A 20,639-nucleotide genomic window follows, 5' to 3' on the forward strand; every position below is an offset into this window, starting at 1 on the left:
CCGAGCTCGACCATAACAGGAAGAAAACCAAGACAAAATTGCTAGTAATTGTCTATAGCCACTTTTGAGTATTACCCTTCCAAAAAAATAGTCTTCCTTTCTTAGATATGATTAGTCATGAAGTCAATTATAGAGAAAACTGATGCTGTAGGTGTATTAATCTTGTAAAACGTTCCCATATGGAAGAGTGCATTCTTCAATCCTATTGTTTATAACAACTTTTAACTATTTGCCCTCCTCAGTTGGAGCCTTGGGGCCTGACGGTGACGGCAGCTGCCCCCCCTTGCCTCCACCTCACACTTCTGTTACAGTTGGGGAATAAAATGAAATGCACATTGTTAAATGAACATTATTGCAGTATAAAATCCTACCAGGACAAGTTTTATGTATGTCTGTATGTAAAAATAGGTGTGTGTGAGATAGAGAGATATGTGTTTATAAATTACACACACTATGAAAAATACTTATGTATTATATTACAACTATATACATTCATTAGAAAGAAACTGATCAACCCCTGTCAAGGAGACAATGCAGCAGCCGTTATCAGTTCTTTGGCATCCAGGAAACGAATGCTATTTTGTGTCTCAAGAGGAGGAACATCTCAGTATTCCCTTGCTTCTTGAAATTGCTTGTAGTAGTCTTCATCTGAAGGGTTTTCTGTGCACTTCTGCCCATTGTTTGGAGGCCGCGCTTCATTGTATCGGCTCCAGTCACCTTTGCATATAATCCAAGGCAGAATGTCCACTTTGTAATGGAGTTCTGCTGAGAATTCAATGCTGATCAGGTTCGGTGTGCCTGCCCCTTTCCCTCTGGTAATCAGCTGCATATTATCATCGTAGCAGCAGTGCTGTGCTGCAAGCGTTGTGCTTTCCAAAGAGAGCATGGAGCGGATGCAGTACCGTGCAGTGGGTTTATAGATCTCCAGTTTTTCCTTTGGACCACTCGCATCTTTCCAGCGGAAGTTTTTCCTCTTCAGTCGATCATAGATTTCAGCAGTGCTGTATGCAACTTCTCTGGGGTAGGAGCACGGGCAGCTGGGAAGATCATTGACCACTTTGTGCATGTATTTCTTCAAGAACTCGCTTTTGCAGCTCATCCATCTTTCGCAGCTATCAGTATCTGTTTAATGGCAGGAAATGGAAACTTAAGAGACATTATGCAACATCCCAGTTCGTATGATCAGTGATAACAAATAACTGCCCAGCACCAGTGCTTTACTTAAGAAGGAAAGGGCACTCAGAGCTTGCCTCCCTGCAATGTGCTGTCTTGACAGATGAAGAAATCACATGTGTGACTGCCTTTAGGGCCTCAGGCAGTGCTAGTCTGAATCACAGTGCACAGCTGTGCCAGGAAGAATCTTCAGCTTTCCTCCTACCTGGCAGATTCTAATTAAGCTGCAAGCATCCCCATGCAGCACAAGAGGGTTTACAAACTACTAGGGGTTTACAAGTGACAGAACTGAAATAGGGGAGTCAGGGTGATTTGATGCTGGTCTCCAGTTTGAATCCCTAGACCACTCACCTTGTAAGAGCAGCAGATCCACGTGTTGAAGTTTCTCATGACGCTAGAAATGCCAAGGTGGCAAGCAAGGCCTGGATTGCTTTTTCTGAAGCTCATTATTAAGCCCTAATTTGGTCTTTCCTTTAACTAACAAATACTTTTTCTGTTTGGTCTCAACCTTCCCAAAGGGGTATTTCAAGTAACTGTAGTTCAAACGTGGAGACTGACAGCTGGCCAATGCAGCCAAAAGTGATTCAGATTCTAGAAGGGCACATGTGACATAATATTGGAGTATCTACGTTAGGAGGATTTAATGTCACCAGAGCCATGACTTACACCTAGGATTAAAGAGATTTATAGACTAGTAGCATATTTAATACTGGCACTTTATTATTTCACAAGAGTCTGGGGAGAATCCAGTTAAACATCTCCTACCCAAAGCATTATTCAGCGTGTCTGTATCATGCTACGGGTTTTAAAACTCCCTGAACATCTTGCTCCACACTTACTTAACAGGACTCTGGGGTAAGGCAAAGGCTGGGACCTCAAACTCTTACAGCAAACATCTTTGCAAAATATTTACTTAGTGACTGTGTCCTGTTTTTTTATCTCCTTAAAGAGTCCTATTGTGCTCTACCACCATAGAAGGGAGGTGCTGGGTTACATTATTTATCCAGTTAGCCCACATCCAGTGTCAAAGAGTGGCCACACTACGGCTTCGTTGGGGGCATGAAATCAGAACGTTACAGATGTTGAACTCAGTTTTACATAGATCAGTGTTGAGTTATGCCTTATAAAATTGCTCTGGCTAGCCCTACTGCAGAGCACACAGTTATAAAACTGTGCACGCTTGTAAAAGTCACTGTTGTTTTTTCTCAGCTGTACCTAAAATGCTTTTACACTATCTTCCATTTGAGGCTATTTCAGCATAACGCTGAAGATTCAAAGCACAGTGTTTGATTTCCCCCCTCCTCCAGTAGCATGGAGCCTTACAGCCCTTTTTCTGAACTAGGACAGAGAACCACCAGTTTATAATGAGAGAAGCAGAGACATTTACTAAGGCTGAAGAGGAGGCAGGTTTTATGGCAGAAGCAAGCTAAGGTTCAGATCGTAAACTTAAGCAAGATAATAAATGGCCTTTACTACTGACATTTTCAATGGTAAACTCAAAACCTTGGTCCTACTGCAAAAGTCAATCCAGGAAAATCTAAGGAAGTCTCTTATCTACTACTGGAAGAGTGACAAGGCTGCTTACCAACTTCAAACAGCTTGGTAGCGTTGAAGTCTTCACTTCCTGCAAGTAAGCTCACTTCTGTGGCAGCTGTGCGGAAGGTATCTTCAATCCCTAAGACAAACACATGTTAGCTGTGATGGTGTTTTCCTATTAAAACACAATGAGATCAACTGCTTCCCTGCCACCCCTCCTTCCCCAGTTCTTCAAGGTGCTTTTGTTCAGCAGGGCAGTAACCTGAGGTTGCTGCTCAAAGAGGTGTTTGTTTAAAAGTATAATGGCCATGGAATCTATGATGTTCAGAGGATAAAGCATTAGCTTAGGCCAAAGGTCAAAGGTTTTCCAGTTGCAGAGCTTAGATTATATTTAAGCAGCAAAGCGGTCAGTTATGAACACAGTGCAAGGGCAGTAGTGAGGGACCTGACACAGGTCCTCCTCTTCCTGAAGCAAGGCTTGCCAGCCTCTCCCAGTAATTCCAGTTGGAGCTTTGTACACGCTTTACCAAAAGCCACCTAGTCAGCTTTACGTGACCAGCACCTTCTCGAGAGCATGGGTCACAAGTTACAAACAAGTGCCCCAATGGCAGCTCTAACATGTTGGGCAAAATGTGGTGTCTGAAAAGAGACAGCTTTTGTGCTACTTCTAAAACAGAGACATGCCTGAGGACAGGTAAGTTCACATCCAACCATATATGAAGTAGGAGGAAGAGTGATGCTACTACAAGAAGATTGGTGCTTGTTGGTCTCTCCCAGTCTGGGGAGTTGAAAAGTGTGAGTAGGCATGAGATAAATAACCTCTCCAATCAATCCCATCTCCTACCACCTACAGCAGTTTAATACCAGGATCTTCCAACAGCCTCCAGTTAAGTTTGCTATCAGCATAGAGACAGAGGTCTTGCCAGAAAATGTATTAATTGGTCTTGCCAAAGTAAACATCCTCTCATTGCTGCTTTGGGTAGGCCTACCTACCAGCTCAATGCTTCCCTCATTTCTGTGCCATGCAGCCTTAAAACAAATGTCTCTTCAAAGAAGCATTTGAACAGGTTTGGGGTTTCTTTTTTTGCCTCTCCATTGAATTAAAGACCTCCAAAGAGAGCAGAAAGCTCTTTAATATATGATAACTATATGGTTAATAATGGAGCCTGTTCAGCATCCAACTTCTCGCCAATGAACTTTCTCCTGATCTTTTGAACTGGGGTATAATAGTGGCTTGCAAAGCTTCAAAACAGCCTCAGGCTGCTCTTCAATAAAATTATCATCGGGTTTTGCCTTAACTCCAGCAGTAGATGCAGAATAATAGATACCCAAGAACCCATTACAAGGCATTAATTCACTGCTGGAACTACAAACAGCAGAAGCTGAGCTTTGCCCTTGTAATTTCAAAAATGTCAGCACAGCCCCAAAGAGTGAACATATTTTGCCTGCTTATCGTCGGAGGTCTGTTATATGACATAATATCTCCTTTCAAGTTTGCCACTGTTTGATGCTAGCTGGTAATAAACACTGGAGAGTATAAGTGGGGGCTACATGCTCTCTTCTGGAATTAACCCCTTATTATTGCAGGTTTAGGATGCATGAGAGCATCCAGGAACATTTTTCTCCTGAAGTGCTGAGCAGCCATTACCTGGCAATGGATGCGATTGCAACTCACATCTACCTGCGAGTGGGAAACTTCTATCGTTCTCACTGGGGATCCTGTGTCTTCTCTCCAGCACTGCTGACATTTCACTTCCCATCAAAAAACCTGACCTCCAGTTTAAGTATTTCTGCCTTTCTGAGTCATTAAGTAAACTCAGTGAAACGCATACCACCACAGCATGTGTTTTTATTTCTCTCCCATCTCGGGAAGTAACGAAATCGCGCATATCCCATGCATTGTGGCAACTCCTGCATCACTGCATTACACATTTGCCTAAACCCTAACAGGCAGCAGCATTTAAAGAACATCACAGGAAAGTTTTCCATAGCAGCTTTAAATGTTTATGACGTAGGTTTGAGTGCTCAGCCCTGCTTTCACCACTGTGTGATGGTAAGGATGCCTCCGTTACTGGCATTTAAATGCCAATGCCTATAGATGGGTCGGAGCTAAGTTAAGGCTCCTTGGCCATATATTCTGCATACAGTCAAGCCAAAACTACACATTCCTTCATCCCATTGTGCACAGATGTTGTGGAACCAAACTCTGCTGGTTTATAATTCTCCAATTATTAAGCACTATGTATGGAAACAGAAGTGACATTTCCACCTTAAAATTGACTTTCCAGGACAGGAAATCTTGTAGCTTAATGCCCAATGGACCCAAAATCTCTGGGGTGAAATGCAAAGCAGGTATCTGAAGTGGTTGTTTTTTTTTCCATATTAATACACGTGCAGTCTTAAAGCAACTCTGTATATATTAGGCACAAAACTTAAAAGCCATAAAGCTGAGGGGGAGCTCTTTGGTCACAAGACAGGCATGCCCACCCATTGCACAGCAAAACCTGAGTCACTGAGGTGACAGCACAGCTGTTTTGAAATGCTAGAATTCATACAAATTTGTTTCCATAGAGTAGATTTCACCCCTTGGAATACAAATGTGCTGTGCACAGAGATGACTGCCTCGGAAAAGCCTGTACTTGTCTTTCAAGTGCCAGGGGACAGGGGACTGGATCTAGCAGCGCATTATTGCTAGCAAAGAACCTGCCATTTAATGAATGGCCTTGAAAACCAGTGTGGCTCTTCCCACTGGGACTCTTACCTAGCCAGGGAATGAATGGCCCCATGGCTTTGTGGACAGAATGGCTCTCCTGCCCCTTGCCTGCCTCTCCCCACTCCCCAGCTCAGTGAACACAATCACAGCTGGGCCAATGGCTCTCTGGACATCACAGCTGAGCCAGTGGCTCTCTGGACATCACAGCTGAGCCAGTGGCTCTCTGGACATCACAGCTGAGCCAGTGGTTCTCTGGACATCACAGCTGAGCCAGTGGCTCTCTGGACATCACAGCTGAGCCAGTGGCTCTCTGGACATCACAGCTGAGCCAGTGGTTCTCTGGACATCACAGCTGAGCCAGTGGTTCTCTGGACATCACAGCTGAGCCAGTGGCTCTCTGGACATCACAGCTGAGCCAGTGGCTCTCTGGACATCACAGCTGAGCCAGTGGTTCTCTGGACATCACAGCTGAGCCAGTGGCTCTCTGGACATCACGGCTGAGCCAGTGACTCTCTGGACATCACGGCTGAGCCAATGGCTCTCTGGACATCACGGCTGAGCCAGTGACTCTCTGGACATCACGGCTGAGCCAGTGGCTCTCTGGACATCACAGCTGAGCCAGTGACTCTCTGGACATCACGGCTGAGCCAGTGACTCTCTGGACATCACAGCTGAGCCAGTGACTCTCTGGACATCACAGCTGAGCCAGTGGCTCTCTGGACATCACAGCTGAGCCAGTGGCTCTCTGGACATCACAGCTGAGCCAGTGACTCTCTGGACATCACAGCTGAGCCAGTGGCTCTCTGGACATCACAGCTGAGCCAGCAGCTCCCTGGCCATGCTCATACCTGGGCAGTTGGGCCGGTCGCAGGTCCGTGACTCGGTGGCCGTGCAGGCGTACCCACAGGACCTCGTCCTCTTCTGGTTGCCGCTGCCGCAGGTGACGCTGCAGAGGGACCACGGGCTCCAGTCTCCCTCGCCGTCCATGTAATCTGTGTGAGAACAAAGATGAGGAAGGAAATGAAGAAACAAAACTCCTACTGCCCCAAACTACTGTGTAGTGGTTTTTATTAAGCAGGCAAAACAAGAATGGAATCCAGATGTCTCTACCTGAAGCTTGGGCTAAATGCCAGGCGTAAGCCTGCTATTTAAATGGTTTTCACACTTGATGCTCCTCAGGGAAATGCATGCAACATGATTTGAAAAAATATTTCCTTTCTCTTTTGACCTTTTGGCAGCTGAGAACCCTCAGCTGCGGAGCTGGGTCATGAACTAACAGTGCACGTCTATCCACATCATTTCCCTGTGTACAGGAATATGTTTTCTGACCACAGACTAATCAGGCACAGGGTAAATGAGGTTTTCTTTTTTGTCTTTTCAAAACACACAGCAATAGCACAACAATACTCAATTAGTTTTTAGGACACAAGCATGTTGGGCTATGGGAGGCAGAGGGGTATGTGTGAAAACAGCAATTTGTTTTTCAGTCCCTTGAACAGGAAACAGATACTGCAGGAATACTGCTGTGAGTATAGGGAACTGCATAGGCATCTTGCACCCAGAACAGCATGCAATTTGTAGTGTTTCATGTGAATTATTAAATAACATCAAATCTGACTGTTTACTAGCAGGAACCTTCTGAAAACAAAGCATAACTTTATTCTGTTCTGGTAGACAGCCAAGGGCAAACCATACCAAGTCTGCACCACCATAGCTCAGTGCCACTGTAAGTACCTAAACACCTTAGAACCTTTGTTTGCAGAGCTACCCCTTGCACATCCCACCTTGTGAAGGCCCTCAAATGGACTCCATGAACCATACACAGTGTCCTTGCCTTCTCACTGGCCTCCCCTGCTTGAGCATGATCTCTTGCTAGGGAATGTCTGGCTTAATGGATTTCTCTGCAGCCTACAGGAGATACTGGGCTGACCCTATGATCATAACTCGCAGCCTTTGCTCACTGGGGTTAAAGCAGCACTGGCAGCAAAGCAAAACTGGGCTTAGTGACTCTGAGCCAGCCCTGCTCTATTGCTATAAGCAGGATTTGTATGTAGAGGCAAGAGCCAGGGACAGACCCCTGCATGCACTGGCCTCTGGGCTGCATGTGATTCCCACTCCCCCCTCACTGCCATGCTGTCTGTGGGCTTCCTGAGCTGGTTAGTAGAACACGTAACTTGATTTGTACCATATGTAATGACTGATGACAACTCTGTGGGGTGCTATTAAACATTTATTGCCAGGAGTATGGCAAGGTTATATATCTCACTCGCAGCAAGCTGCCTAGATGTGAGCTCCTCATGGCTGGGACCTCGTGTGCTTTTCCTCCTTTTCTTACATGGCTGCCAATCAGGAAGCCACCACACTGGCATCAGGTGTCCATGGTGGATGGGAGCATGGTTAATGCTTGTACGCAAAGACCCAAAATCCTGGGAGGACAAGGGAAACAGAGCCATGAAGCGATGGGTGGTACTAGCATAAAAGCCTCATACAGGTAGGATCTGCTGCTAGGACAAGCAAGGGGTGATGGGTTCAGACTTAAACGGGAAAGATTTAGGTTAGATATAAGGAAGAAGTTCTTCACTATGAGGGTGGTGAGGCACTGCCTCACAGGCTGCCTAAGGAAGCTGTGGCTTCCCCATCCCTGGCAGTGTTCAAGGCCAGGCTGGATGAGGCTTGGAGCAACCTGCTCTAGTGTGAGGTGTCCCTGCCCATGGCAGGGGGTTGGAACTGGATGACCCTAAGGTCCTTTCCAACCCAAACCATTCTGTGTTCATAGGATTCTATGATCCTCCTGGCCAAGGCCAATGGCACATGACATTTTAGGTTAGTCCACGAAGGCCAGGAGTCTTCTCCGATCAGTAGGGTGCTCCGGTGTACAGCAGAGAGCTCTGGGACAATTTCTAGGCCTACCTACCTAGTGTTTATACTGCAGTGTGAAACACAGAGTATCTACTGTTAAATATACATTAGGTTTTCAGCTGGAGCACAACCTGTTCTTCCCATTTTTATATCTGTAATCATAGAATCATAGAATAGTTAGGGTTGGAAAGGACCTTAAGATCATCCAGTTCCAACCCCCCTGCTGTAATGCTTATTAATGTTTTTCTACCACAATTATTTGCAAAAGCAATTTTATTTTACCTGCCTAATATATGAATTCTTGGCAATAAAGTGTGCCCACAAATAAATGCAGGTGCAGAAAGAAAGGACAGACTCTAATCTTCTGGCCACAAAATTTAATACATATGTATGTGTTTAAACACGCGATTCCATGAGAAGTCTCTTTCAATTGTTAAGTCTCTAGGACTGCAAGATAACCAAAAGAGGGGAAAAACGAGATGAAGCAGTGCACGAGAACCACTCTGCAGTATTTAGGGAATGCCACAGAATTGCCAGGGTAAAAGTACTGTGGCTTCGAAGCCCTGCTCTAACAACATCTGGGTTTATATTTACATACACCTTGAATACGAGAGTCTCTGTGCTACCTGTGAGCACCTATTAGTTCACCTCCCTTGAGTCATTCTCATGCGGGCAGTTACAGCCCGCTGGGGCAGTGAGTGACTGTAGCTCCCCTCTGTTTCCAGTTTCTGCAGCTGTTTCACGCAACAAGCTGAAAACAATTGTTTTCACCATGACACATCTGGAAGAGAATTGCACACGCAAATACACAATGTTCCTGCTGCATATGCCACTCCCCACGCATGCACCAACATAATTCATCTTATTTGTGTATCCACCAAATACTACCATGTCTTAGATCTCGCTCATTTATCCAATAATTACATTTGGGCTCCCAGACCACCGCACAACTCTAAATTTGTACTTCTCCTTACTCTAAAAATAAATGCGAAACCTTGTTTCCTTTGCTTTTAAAAAAAGTACACTTAGGACTAAAAAAAGGTCCTTTTATGGGATAACTGGTATGATTTTCAAGATTATAGACTTACCAGTGGAATGCAGCTACCACAGTACAGCCTGTGCATCTGCGCAGCTTCGTATTTAAAAGCTGATGAACAAAAGCCACATGCTGAAAAACCCTGTTTTGCTTGGCACGCTCTCAGCGATGCCTCGCCATTCTCATTTCCCCCAAACTCGTTTTTACAATCCCAAGATGCCCATACGAGGCCTGGAATGCAAACTTACCATACTCTGGCTGCTCCTTGGACTCAAATGTCCGGTGACTGGGTGCATGACTATCCCACCCACCGAGAGGGTTTAGGAAGTTGCTGTCCTCAGTAGTGCTGTCGTACTTGTAGTCCTGGTCACCGCTGCTCATGCGAGTCAAGGTGGAGGACCTTTGCCACCAGTTTCTCCATTCAGGCGATGGGACTGGCCAGCTAGGCTTGCTGCTCTCTTTCTGCAGATCCTTGTCCGTCTCGGTGTCAGGGCCATCCACCACTTCAATGGTAACCTATGGGATTCAAAACAGACCAGCCTGTCAGTGTCTCCTCCTAGTCAGTGGGAAACTTTCTATACAGTGAAGACAAGTGACTGGTGTTGCCCTGCAAAAGGGCTGTGTTATCCTGTAGGGTTCACATGTTGTAAACCATATGTGGGTTACTGAGCCCAGAGATATGCAGCGGCTGAATGATTCCTTCTGCTACCTCTGCTGAATCAGACCTTGGAACAAAGGCTAGGAAAAACCCTGCACAAAAGAATAACCCATGCTGTGCCTAAAAGCTTTGCAGGAGAATTCGCTGCCTTAAGGGGAAAAGATGTTTAAAGCCAAACATACATGACCAGGAAAAAGAAACCCAAATCTGATACTCTTGTTACGTTGAGGCTCATTTTGAAGCAAGCATGAAGCACACCAGTGTGCAGAACCCGTTTCAAGGACTTGGACTGGCTCAAGATAGGGCTGAGTAAGACCAGAAGTGCAGATGTGGAAGATGCAGAGCGCAGGGTCTGCCTTGCCTTGCAGAAGCTCAGCCCAGCCCCTTGCAGGGCCCATCCTGTGGCACCAGTGCTTCCACCACATCACGGGTGGGCTGTCACCCAGCATGTGAGACCACACGCTGCCGTGATGAGAGCCAGCAGCTCTTCCAGCCATCGCTGAGTAAGTCACTGCTAAGCCCTCTGAAGTAGGTCCTCCCTATGTACAATGATACACAACTCGGTCACAGTCTCTATAGAAGCCCAGAGCCAAGACTCAATGCTTGCTGCCCAATTCTCTCACAGACACATGAATGTAAATATAATTGAGCACAGGAATACCCCTTGATTACTCCTTCTCTGTGTCAAACAATGTGTAATTATGGAACTCTTGGATAAATACTGCGTGCATATAGGTGGCTATTTAGGTAGAAATAGGAACTAGGCATCAGAAACTCCAGCTCTGTGAGTCATGCAAGCATTGTGTGGCCAGAGAGAAATCATAAGTGCACTGATGCTTCGTGCTAATGTATGTGGTTCAGTGATTACAATGGACTGGCTAAACAACCATGATACAGCACTGACTATCAGAGAGATCTATAAGGTCTAATATAGGCACAGATGTATTCTTCGTTGTTTACAGATTTAGAAAGCAGTATTTCAGGACATTACTCCATGAAAATTGGGTTGTCTAAAACCAGGAATAACAGAATAATGTTCTGTTATACTAAAAAACAGTTACCCAGCTCTATGGATTTGCATTGTGGATTAAAGGTTTCATTTTATACAGTTATTATTAGCAACATCACAAGACACACACATAAAGAAGAAAGAAAAGTGTCCATGTTTCTTCAGCTACCTGTGCACCACAGAGGAGTGTGATATAGACAAAACCCAGAACTGCTGCCATAGCTTCGGAGCTGCCAACACAGCTGCACAGACAATGCCCACACATCCTTTTTTGGAGAGAGGGGATTTTGCATCTATTTCATGCTTTGCATTTGACCATAGACCAAGCCATTGAAATGAAATGACTCTGAGGCTACTAAGAAGCTCCACTGGGAGAAAGAGCAAGAGCGAGGGAAAGTGCAGTTGTCTGCCTAATAGCATCTTTACACAAAAGATATTTTACTCCCAGACTAAATATGGACTTGGAATGATTACTTCATTAAACCTCAGTTTCTACAGACCAAGAATTAAAATGGATTTCATAAGTTTGAAGACATGAGGGTTTGTTCAGGGACTCAAAAGTGTTGCATCTATCCAAGGAAAACAGGGTTTTCACAATAAGTGAAAGGAAACTGTTACTGAGCGGTCGCAAGGCTTTAGTACTGCCCATGTGAAAATTAGTAGGACTCCAGTATTGTAGTAGCAAGTATATTTAAGACCACATTAACTCTGTAAGCAATAACTCAGCAGAGTGGAAAAAACCCAAAAGCAACACAAGCCCAAACAAAAAAACCCAAAGCAAAGAAAACCTCATAAAAAAGGCGGGGGGCACTTGATAACCATTCCATTTGCTTTGGAAATCTGTGGTTATGTGATAGTCAACAAGCATGAACTCACTTTGCTTCAGGCAGGTATGGTTTGAAAAACCATAGGGATTTGATTTGAAATCCTTATTCAGGATGCCAGGTCAGTTTAAGCAAAAGAGGGTTTGTAGGGACAGAGACACTCCTGCTGAGCTTTGTGCTGCACAGGGGAAGAGAGGCAGGTGTAACACACAAGCTTCCAGCACCGTTAGACCTCACCAGACCTCCAACAGCACTGCCACTAACTCACTTTCAAGATGTGTCTGTGCAATCAGATATCCCTCTTCAGTCTGCTTTTACTACCAAAGAGGCTTATAGCAGAGGCCGTTAAAATGAGTTTCCCAACACGCTGCCCATTTAAAAACTGAACATAACCAAAGCAAAATCCAATGCTGACACACATCTATATTCCTCTCTCTGCTGTTTTAAGCTTTGATTACTGAGTTATTCGTTTAAATTGCAGCATAAAAAACACAGAGTGAAGGAAACTCTATAAAGAAACTTGGGATTGCCTGAACTGCCACTCTTGGAGATGAAAAACAAAGGCAGCTTCAGTTGACTGTAAATCTGTGTGTTTCAGGGACTCAGCCCCATTTGCGTCCAATGGACTTTCCAGAAGCAGGGAGGAAATCAGTGAGTAAGCCTTGTAGTCCCCCCATAGTATGACCCAAAGTTAGGGCAGAGGGAAGAGAAGAGGCTGCTTCGGGTGAGCTATTGCTCCCTATCCCAGCCTGAAATCCTGAAAATCCAGTATTCACTGGATTCATCCCAGTCCTTACAGACAGACTTAACATTAGCCCATGACTGCACATACATGGTACATGTACCTGACACACAAACACGTGTCTTGTTTGATCGGTTTCCACACTGGGGGTTGTTTATAGAAAGGAAAAAAGTAATCAGATCTAGAGTAGTTAAAACCAGGCATTTAAAGCAGCTCTGGAAAAGCTTTCACGCTGTGTAACGACTCCAACAAAAACATGTTCTCTCAAAAATTAAGAAATAGATCTGGTTTAGGACTTCTATCTTGGAGACTGTTTAAAAAACTTCTTTTCCTCTGATTTTTTCCTCCAGTGATTATCAAAACTATAGAGATTATTTACTTTTTTTTTCTCAAGCTTCCAAAAATGTCTGTGGTAACATGGTCCTGGTCTAAATCCACAGTCATCTCCAGAAGTATTCAAACCTAAGATGAAGTCACTTCTTCTATGGCTGTGTGCGCTACAGATTATGATGTTCCTCTAAAAATGGTTAAAAACAATTGGCATAGGTACATTAGAACAACAGATTTGCAGTCACCTTCGAACGAAACAAATGGATCAAGCACAGATGTCTTGAGACACCAACATCCAAGTTTCTCCTGGCCAAAACTATACAGAAGATAAATATATCCCTGCCTGTTGGAGTGCATGAAAAGTTCAGTGTACTTCATCCTGTTTACTGAGACAATGTTTCTGAATTCCCTTTAACGGCATAAACATTGCCCTGAGCAACTGGAAGACCATGTTTCAGGAAGAACTACATAGAATCATAGAATCGTTAGGGTTGGAAGGGACCTTAAGATCATCCAGTTCCAACCCCCCTGCCATGCGCAGGGACACCTCACACTAAACCATCTTACCCAAGGCCTCGTCCAACCTGGCCTTGAACACTGCCAGGGATGGAGCATTCACAACTTCCCTGGGCAACCCATTCCAGTGCCTCACCACGCTAACAGGAAAGAATTTCCTTCTTATATCCAACCTAAACTTCCCCTGTTTAAGTTTTAACCCGTTACCCCTTGTCCTCTCACTACAGTCCCTAATGAAGAGTCCCTCCCCAGCATCCCTATAGGCCCCCTTCAGATACTGGAAGGCTGCTATGAGGTCTCCACGCAGCCTTCTCTTCTCCAGGCTGAACAGCCCCAACTTTCTCAGCCTGTCTTCATACGGGAGGTGCTCCAGTCCCCTGATCATCCTTGTGGCCTCCTCTGGACTTGTTCCAACAGTTCCATGTCCTTTTTATGTTGAGGACACCAGAACTGCACACAATGCTCCAGGTGAGGTCTCACAAGAGCAGAGCAGAGGGGCAGGATCACCTCCTTCACCCTGCTGGTCATGCTCCTTTTGATGCAGCCCAGCATACGGTTGGTTTCTGGGCTGCAAGCACACACTGAAGCCGGCTCATGTTCATTTTCTCATCAACCAACACCCCCAAGTCCTTCTCCGCAGGGCTGCTCTGAATCTCTTCTCTGCCCAACCTGTAGCTGTGCCTGGGATTGCTCCGACCCAGGTGTAGGACCTTGCACTTGGCATGGTTAAACTTCATCAGGTTGGCATCAGCCACCTCACAAGCGTGTTGAGGTCCCTCTGGATGGCATTCCTTCCCTCCAGGGTATCAACCGAACCACACAGCTTGGTGTCATCGGGAAACTTGCTGAGGGCGCACTCAACACGGCTGTCCATGTCAGCAACGAAGATGTTAAACAAGACCGGTCCCAACACCGATCCCTGAGGGACACCACTCGTTACTGTTCTCCAGCCAGACATGGAGCCATTGACCACAACTCTTTGTGTGCGGCCATCCAGCCAGTTCTTTATCCACCGAGTGGTCCATCCATCAAATTGATGTCACTCCAATTTAGAGACAAGGATGTTGTGTGGGAAAGTGTCGAACGCTTTACACAAGTTCAGGTAGACGACATCAACTGCTCTACCCCTGTCCATCAGTTCTGTAGCCCCATCATAGAAGGCCATTTATGCTAAAGCATAAAATCCCACTTGAAATGATGGGTGATATTACAAGGCTAGAATGCCTTAGATAGACCAGTAAGGGTTGTCCTGATCTTGCACACAAAAAGTCACATTGCATTTGGATTACTGCAGCTCCAACTGCTGTTTCTGAAGTTTTTCCTAGAAGACAGTCCACTGTACTTATATTTGATTGTCACCTGATAAATACAGTATTATCTGGGAGCATGTTAATTGTCATAATTCCTGTGATGGTGTTCTGATATAGATTAATATTTAGATTGGATATAAGGAGGAAATTCTTTCCTGTTAGGGTGGTGAGGCACTGGAATGGGTTGCCCAGGGAGGTTGTGAATGCTCCATCCCTGGCAGTGCTCAAGACCAGGTTGGATAAGGCCTTGGGTGAGATGGTTTAGTATGAGGTGTCCCTGTGCATGGCAGGGGGGTTGGAACTGGATGATCTTAGGGTCCTTTCCAACCTTAACTATTCTATGATTCTATGATATCTACCACTTCCTGAAAGAGCACACAACCAGAGCATGATACAGCAATTGCCATCTCATGGGAAACGAGAGAAGGACTGGGCATAAGGAGAGCCCATTGGAATATCTTTTCAACCTGCTTTTCAGGCTGTGGTTCATGCCTGTTTACTAGGGTTTTTAAAATTTCCAGGTATAATTTCCCTTAAAAAAATGTTATTTTTGGTCTACGTAGGTTGGTACTAGTAGAAACAAAAAGAAGTCGTGGGGCTTCGAGAAGTAAATGTGGCCATTGTGCTAGATCAACACACACAGGCTTTTTTCTCCTTTCCAATCTCACAGTCTTAAGAGGACTCTCAAATTAACAACACCAGGGTTGTAATTTACAGAGCCTGAAGCCATTGTGTAAAAGGCCAAATGAGCATCGATTCGGCTCTCACCTGCCAAACAGCTGATGAGAAATGTGCAAATCAACAACTGGCATTATTTCCATTCAGGTCAGCGCAGTACTGTTTAAAGAGAAAGAATTCACTGTAATCCTGGGTTTCCCAACAGAGTAAGCCACCTTTTAGGAAAAGAAATAAACTTTCACTGACTGCGTAATGAACTAATGGGAGTTGTATCTCCACGATGCCTGACCTGCTCCAGGACTGTCAACCAGGAACTTAAAGCAGCTTTGCATATCCTTATCAATGCACATAAGTAAGCAGAGTAAACATAACGCAGAACTTAGGGAGCCTGTTTCAGAACGAGCTGATCTTGTGCACAAGAGCTCTGGGATTAATGTTGCTCAATGTTTCCCAGTTTACAGGACCAGGCTTCCCAGTTCTCAGAGTCCAGCAACTCTGCTGACATGTGTTCCAAGATCAGGTGGTGGAAAAAGAGGTCATAGCAGAAAGCACTTCCTATAAAGACAATCCAGAGAAATGTTTCCATTTATCTCTTCCCTGGGTCTAAACATTAAACGCTGTTACCAATCAGAGAAGGTTGTTTTTTCCCCTTGTCTTCCTCTGTGGTTTACATACTGTTCAAACAATGATGTTACACTGTTTACCTCATGCCACAATCTGGGGCCCCTATACTTCCCTGCCTTCCTTTCCTAAGGCTTTCTGGAAGGCTTGTCCTAGTGTGAGGGATGTACACAGTCAGCACATGTTGAGCACGTTTACTACCTTGGCCCATCAAATATTGGCCGTGCCGTTGATCCAAATCTGTTCAACTTCTTAACATTGTAAGCCATCTATGATGCAATGGAGGGTCACTGGAGACAGCTTGCACTCGCCTGAACACAGAATCACAGAACAGTTTGAGTTGGAAGGGACATTAAAGTTCATCCATTTCTGACCCCCTACCACAGGCAGGGACACCTTCCACTAGACCAGGCTGATCCAAGCCCGTCCAACCTGACCTTGAACACTGCCAGGGATGGGGCAGCCACAGCTTCTATGGGCACCCTGTGTCAGCGCCTCAGCACACTCACAGGGAAGAATTTCTTCCTAATGTCTAATCTCAATCTTCCTTCTGTCAGGTTAAAGCCATTCTCCCTTGTCCTGTCACTACAGGCCCTTGTAAAAAGTCCCTCTCCAGATTTCTTGTCAGCCCCTTTAGGTATTGGAAGACTCTAACAAGATTTCCCCCGAGCCTTCTCTTTTCCAGCTGAATAATCCCAACCCTCTCAGCCTGTCTCCACAGGAGAGGTGCTCCAGCCCTCTGATCATGTTGCTCTCTCACCAACAGATTTATTATATCTTTATGTACATACTTCTTAGACATATCAAAAGAATGGTAATTTTGTGGGCTGGGGAACTATACGAAGCCAGGAATTAATTTAACCAGAAAACCAGTTCTGTTAGTGTATTGTTTTTATAAGTACATCTTAGGCAGAACAACATTTCACGTTATTGTTTTGGTTAAAAAAGACTGCTTATTAATGCCAATTTTGCTTTAAGGCTCTGAATTAAAAACAAATCACTCATTTTTTCCTCTTGCTAATCCTTGAAGTTTCAAGATGCAAGTGGCTTGTAAGAGGCCATTCCAAACCCAAGAACAGTTTGAGGAATAACAAAGTTTCTTGCAGTCAACTTTTTTTTTCTTAACTCCAGGCAGCTGCTGCAGAGATTAACTTTGAGTCTTGGTTCCATACTGAGGACCACGTTTTGAGGCGAAACTTAAAGACTTGCTGTCTTATAAACTTTGGGGATGGTTGCGTTTTCTAATAGCATGCCAAAAGAGATGCTCTTCGCAAACAACGTTTGCAAGAGAGAATTGAAAACAGAATTTAAAATGCCCATTTAATATCGACAAAGATAATATGTTCCAAAATGGCAACAGCAAAGATGGCTTCAGTATCATAAATGGGTCTGTAGTGATGCTCACACTTACGCAATCAACACTATCCACAGAGAAAATAAAACCAAAAATGAAATCTATGCATTCAGTTAAGGCAAAAACTACTTTATAGACATGTATATATTGTATATATTATAGTCATTCTTTCTTGGTGCTACTGGTAGAGAGACAAGGTGTCCTGACTGCACATCGTAGAAGCCAGGCTGAAAGTTGTCACGGTTCAGTAAAACATTTTGTGCAGCTCATAAAAAACCCCACACGTTAACATAAATTTGTACCTGAATGTTTGGATTCTGCCCATTGATATCTGCTTTTGACAGGTCAGGGAAGTTTGGGAGATCCAGGAGGAAAGATCTGGGTCCATCTCTTTGCAAGGATGTATGCCCGTTCTCCTGCCTGAAGCGCTGCTTGGGGAATGGCCGGTGGGCAGCCTGGAGATCGGGGTATTCTCTTCTGTCCTCAGGGTTCAGGGTGAAGCTGTGTTCAGGAGAATGGTCATCTGCAGTGAGTGTGTTCTGGGGAGAAAAGCAAGGCACTGTAACAACAACAGAGAGCATGCAGTCCTGCCAGTGCCCCGTCTCCAGCCTCCTGCCAATGATGGCTGCAGCACATGGACCATTACTCATTATTGAGACACAGAACTTATCACTTGTGTTTTCTAGGGTGCATCTGACCCTCACTGAAATATACTTAGAGACAGTGGTGTAAATCTGTAACCCACCTGAAACAAGATAAACCAGAGTCAGACTTGGGTGCTTAGCTCTTTCAGGCTCCTCTAACACTCCAGCCTTGTGGTGAGCACTTTCACATTGACACAAGCATCTAACTTAGAGCAAATCTGGAAACAAATCTGGAAACATTATGCAACCCCTGGGAAATCAAACAATATCGCATTAAACATGTCCCTAAAATAGTGAAAAGTATCTTTATTATAAATGGTTTTAGCTTGCTTTGATCCAAAGTGGAGCAAAAACACTGCCTAAATGCATGTTGAAATTTCTGGTATTAAAAGATCCTACCGCTGAACTGGCAACCTCCCCTTCCCTCCCCTCAGTCTGCAACAACTTCCCATCTCGTCGCCTGTGTTCCTCACCCAATTTCTCTGGTCTTGAACATCTGAACCTTCCTTCCTCTGGGATCTCATTTTCATGTTTGCCTAATGGTGGGATTGAATTTCACCAAGTTGTGGGTCAGCGGTTAATGCTTTTGTTATTGTTGAGCGTACTTTCGGGTGTTGTAGTACATTACAGCAGGCTGCCTTGGAACCAGTAGCACTGCTGCCACTGCCTTTGACCTCACTGAGGAGACACATTTAGTATCAAAACACTGGCTCCCTGGGTTAGGACCGGCCTGGGGACTCGGGAAGGAAACCAGTCCAATCTTCTTATGGCTACAAAAAATGCATGGGGCAGATTGAGCGCAGGTTTTGCATTTGACTCAGCTGAAAAATGTTAGGCTTGAGGTCTTAGTACGACTGCCTGGGGAGCTTTTATTTTCAGTTCATAAAAAGACAGCAAGCATGGAGAGGGTAAATGTTAAAGACCTATCTTTTAAAACAAGCACAATTAAAGTGGAATGGCCACATGTGATTCTGGCTCTACTGAAGCATATTTTTGCCAGCATTTCTGGTTAAACGCAATCTCCATCCAGCTCTCCTGGCTCAAATTAAGCTAGCATACCTTTTGTTAAGCTCTCAGCTAGATAACAGTGCCAATGCCTTTTCCTTTACTTCGTGTTTATTTGCTTAGAAGGTTCTAAATTGACCTTTGAAGAGATTTTTACAATATAATCCGTGCAAGTTATAGGAAAATACCCGGTGACTTAAATAAACCAAGATTTAAGAGTTAATCTGGGACTATGTGAAACAAGTCTCAAGCAAAAAACTAAGGTGATTCTACTCTGCTCTTGTTGCTGCACTGCATGTGCAAAGAGCAAAAGCAGATTTAGCAGAATTAATGTTGTCTTGGTATTTTCACAGTCAGAACGGTTATACTCGGATGTGTAAAAGTCCCTTTTGGCACTTTCAATATACAACGTAGATGCAAAAAGTCCAGTCTGAATTAGCACAGAGCTAAAACTGTATGTGCTCCTGACAGTCTGTATTGCTTTAAGGCTAAATCAAGAATGCTTCTCTTTGCAGAAGACCAGGTAGGGCTTTCAGATGCTTGGGTGGGCCACCCGTTAACACATCCCTCATTCAATACAAAGTAGAAAGCAAATCACACAGCAGTAAGCTCTGGTAAACAAAACTGAAGGTCACTTAGCTGGCTTTAGGTTCCTTACCCATATGCTAGAGCTTTAATTTAACAGAATTTAACTGCAGACTACTTCATACATGAGGATTAAATGGCTTCTCAGTTATGTCTGACTAACAACGAGGTGTAATTGTGCCGTTATTAAATTACTTTGGACAGGAACCAAAAAAGATGTGCTACTTAACTAGTTTTTTCTGGGACATTGTGCCCATAATCTTACCTTTACTGAAAATAAAGTAAGATTTTATTAAGAAATACTAAAATCCTCACATACAATTTCATACTTGCCCTAGCTGCTTGCTACTCCAGGAGCATCCTTGATGTGCCACATTAACATACGGTACAGCTAGAGCTAGCCAAGGACTTCAGAGACCTTCATTTAATTCTCTGATAAGACTTGCTGTGTGATCTTGGCAGGTCATGGTCTGTCTGTGCCTCAGTGGGGATAACAGCACTTCCCTTCCTCACTGTGATGTTTGTGGGGAGCTCGGCAACTACAATTATAAGGGCTATATAAAAAGTTTTTAATAGTGTCAGACAGATGGAATATCACATGGAGCTAGTTAGAATATTGTCATGGTGAAGTAATGACATCAGGCTGATCAGGCCCACTACCAAGGTGCTTGGGGCAGGGACTGTCATTAATTACAGACTGAGTTGGGGTTGTTTAAGAAGAAGAACTGAGGGGGACCATGGTAACTGCCCTGTCCCAAAAGCTGCTGCAGTGAGGAAGAGGATGGAACACTCTGCTTGCTCTGGGTGGACATGATCAGAACATCCTGGTGCAATGTTAGCTATGTATTTCCAGTGGCAGTGATGGCCAAGCTTTGTCCCCCGCTTTGGCAAGGGGAGTTCAAGCCTTTAAGAGCAGGGTTGACTAATGGCTGGCAGGAATGACACAGGTTAAACAGTGTGTCTGTAGCCTAAAAGCAGTGCTACCTCTTGCAGTCCCCTTCATGCTAGGACAAGCCCACGCTATTTCTCCTTGGGGCTTGTGTGTC

General features: G+C 44.6%; 1 protein-coding gene across 1 annotated transcript; it reads right to left on the reverse strand.

Moving 5' to 3' along the window:
• Positions 1–459: 459 nt before the first annotated feature.
• On the reverse strand, positions 460–20,053 carry ISM1 (isthmin 1). Its single transcript, XM_061461533.1, has 5 exons — positions 17,662–20,053; positions 9,566–9,833; positions 6,271–6,414; positions 2,759–2,848; positions 460–1,122 (listed from the first exon to the last, which is right to left on the reverse strand). Exons 1-5 carry the CDS (start codon positions 18,007–18,009, stop codon positions 605–607), a joined length of 1,368 nt encoding a protein of 455 aa, XP_061317517.1. The 5' UTR covers positions 18,010–20,053; the 3' UTR covers positions 460–604.
• Between the last annotated feature and the right edge of the window lie 586 nt (positions 20,054–20,639).

This window comes from Pezoporus flaviventris, unplaced genomic scaffold, assembly GCF_033815535.1.
Source record: "Pezoporus flaviventris isolate CSIRO_AGI_PZ_B2104156 unplaced genomic scaffold, CSIRO_AGI_Pfla_v1 ptg000031l, whole genome shotgun sequence".
NCBI lineage: Eukaryota > Metazoa > Chordata > Aves > Psittaciformes > Psittacidae > Pezoporus > Pezoporus flaviventris.

What these genes read in the sequence shown, in the direction of transcription:
- ISM1 (XM_061461533.1), bottom strand. Translation starts at nt 18,009, where the DNA reads ATGAGTAATGGTCCATGTGCTGCAGCCATCATTGGCAGGAGGCTGGAG. An exon ending in CAAGGAGCAGCCAGAGTATG is followed by an intron (nt 6,415 to 9,565) that starts GTAAGTTTGCAT and finishes GTTCTCACACAG; the next exon opens with ATTACATGGACGGCGAGGGA. An exon ending in CGACCGGCCCAACTGCCCAG is followed by an intron (nt 2,849 to 6,270) that starts GTATGAGCATGG and finishes TGTTTGTCTTAG; the next exon opens with GGATTGAAGATACCTTCCGC.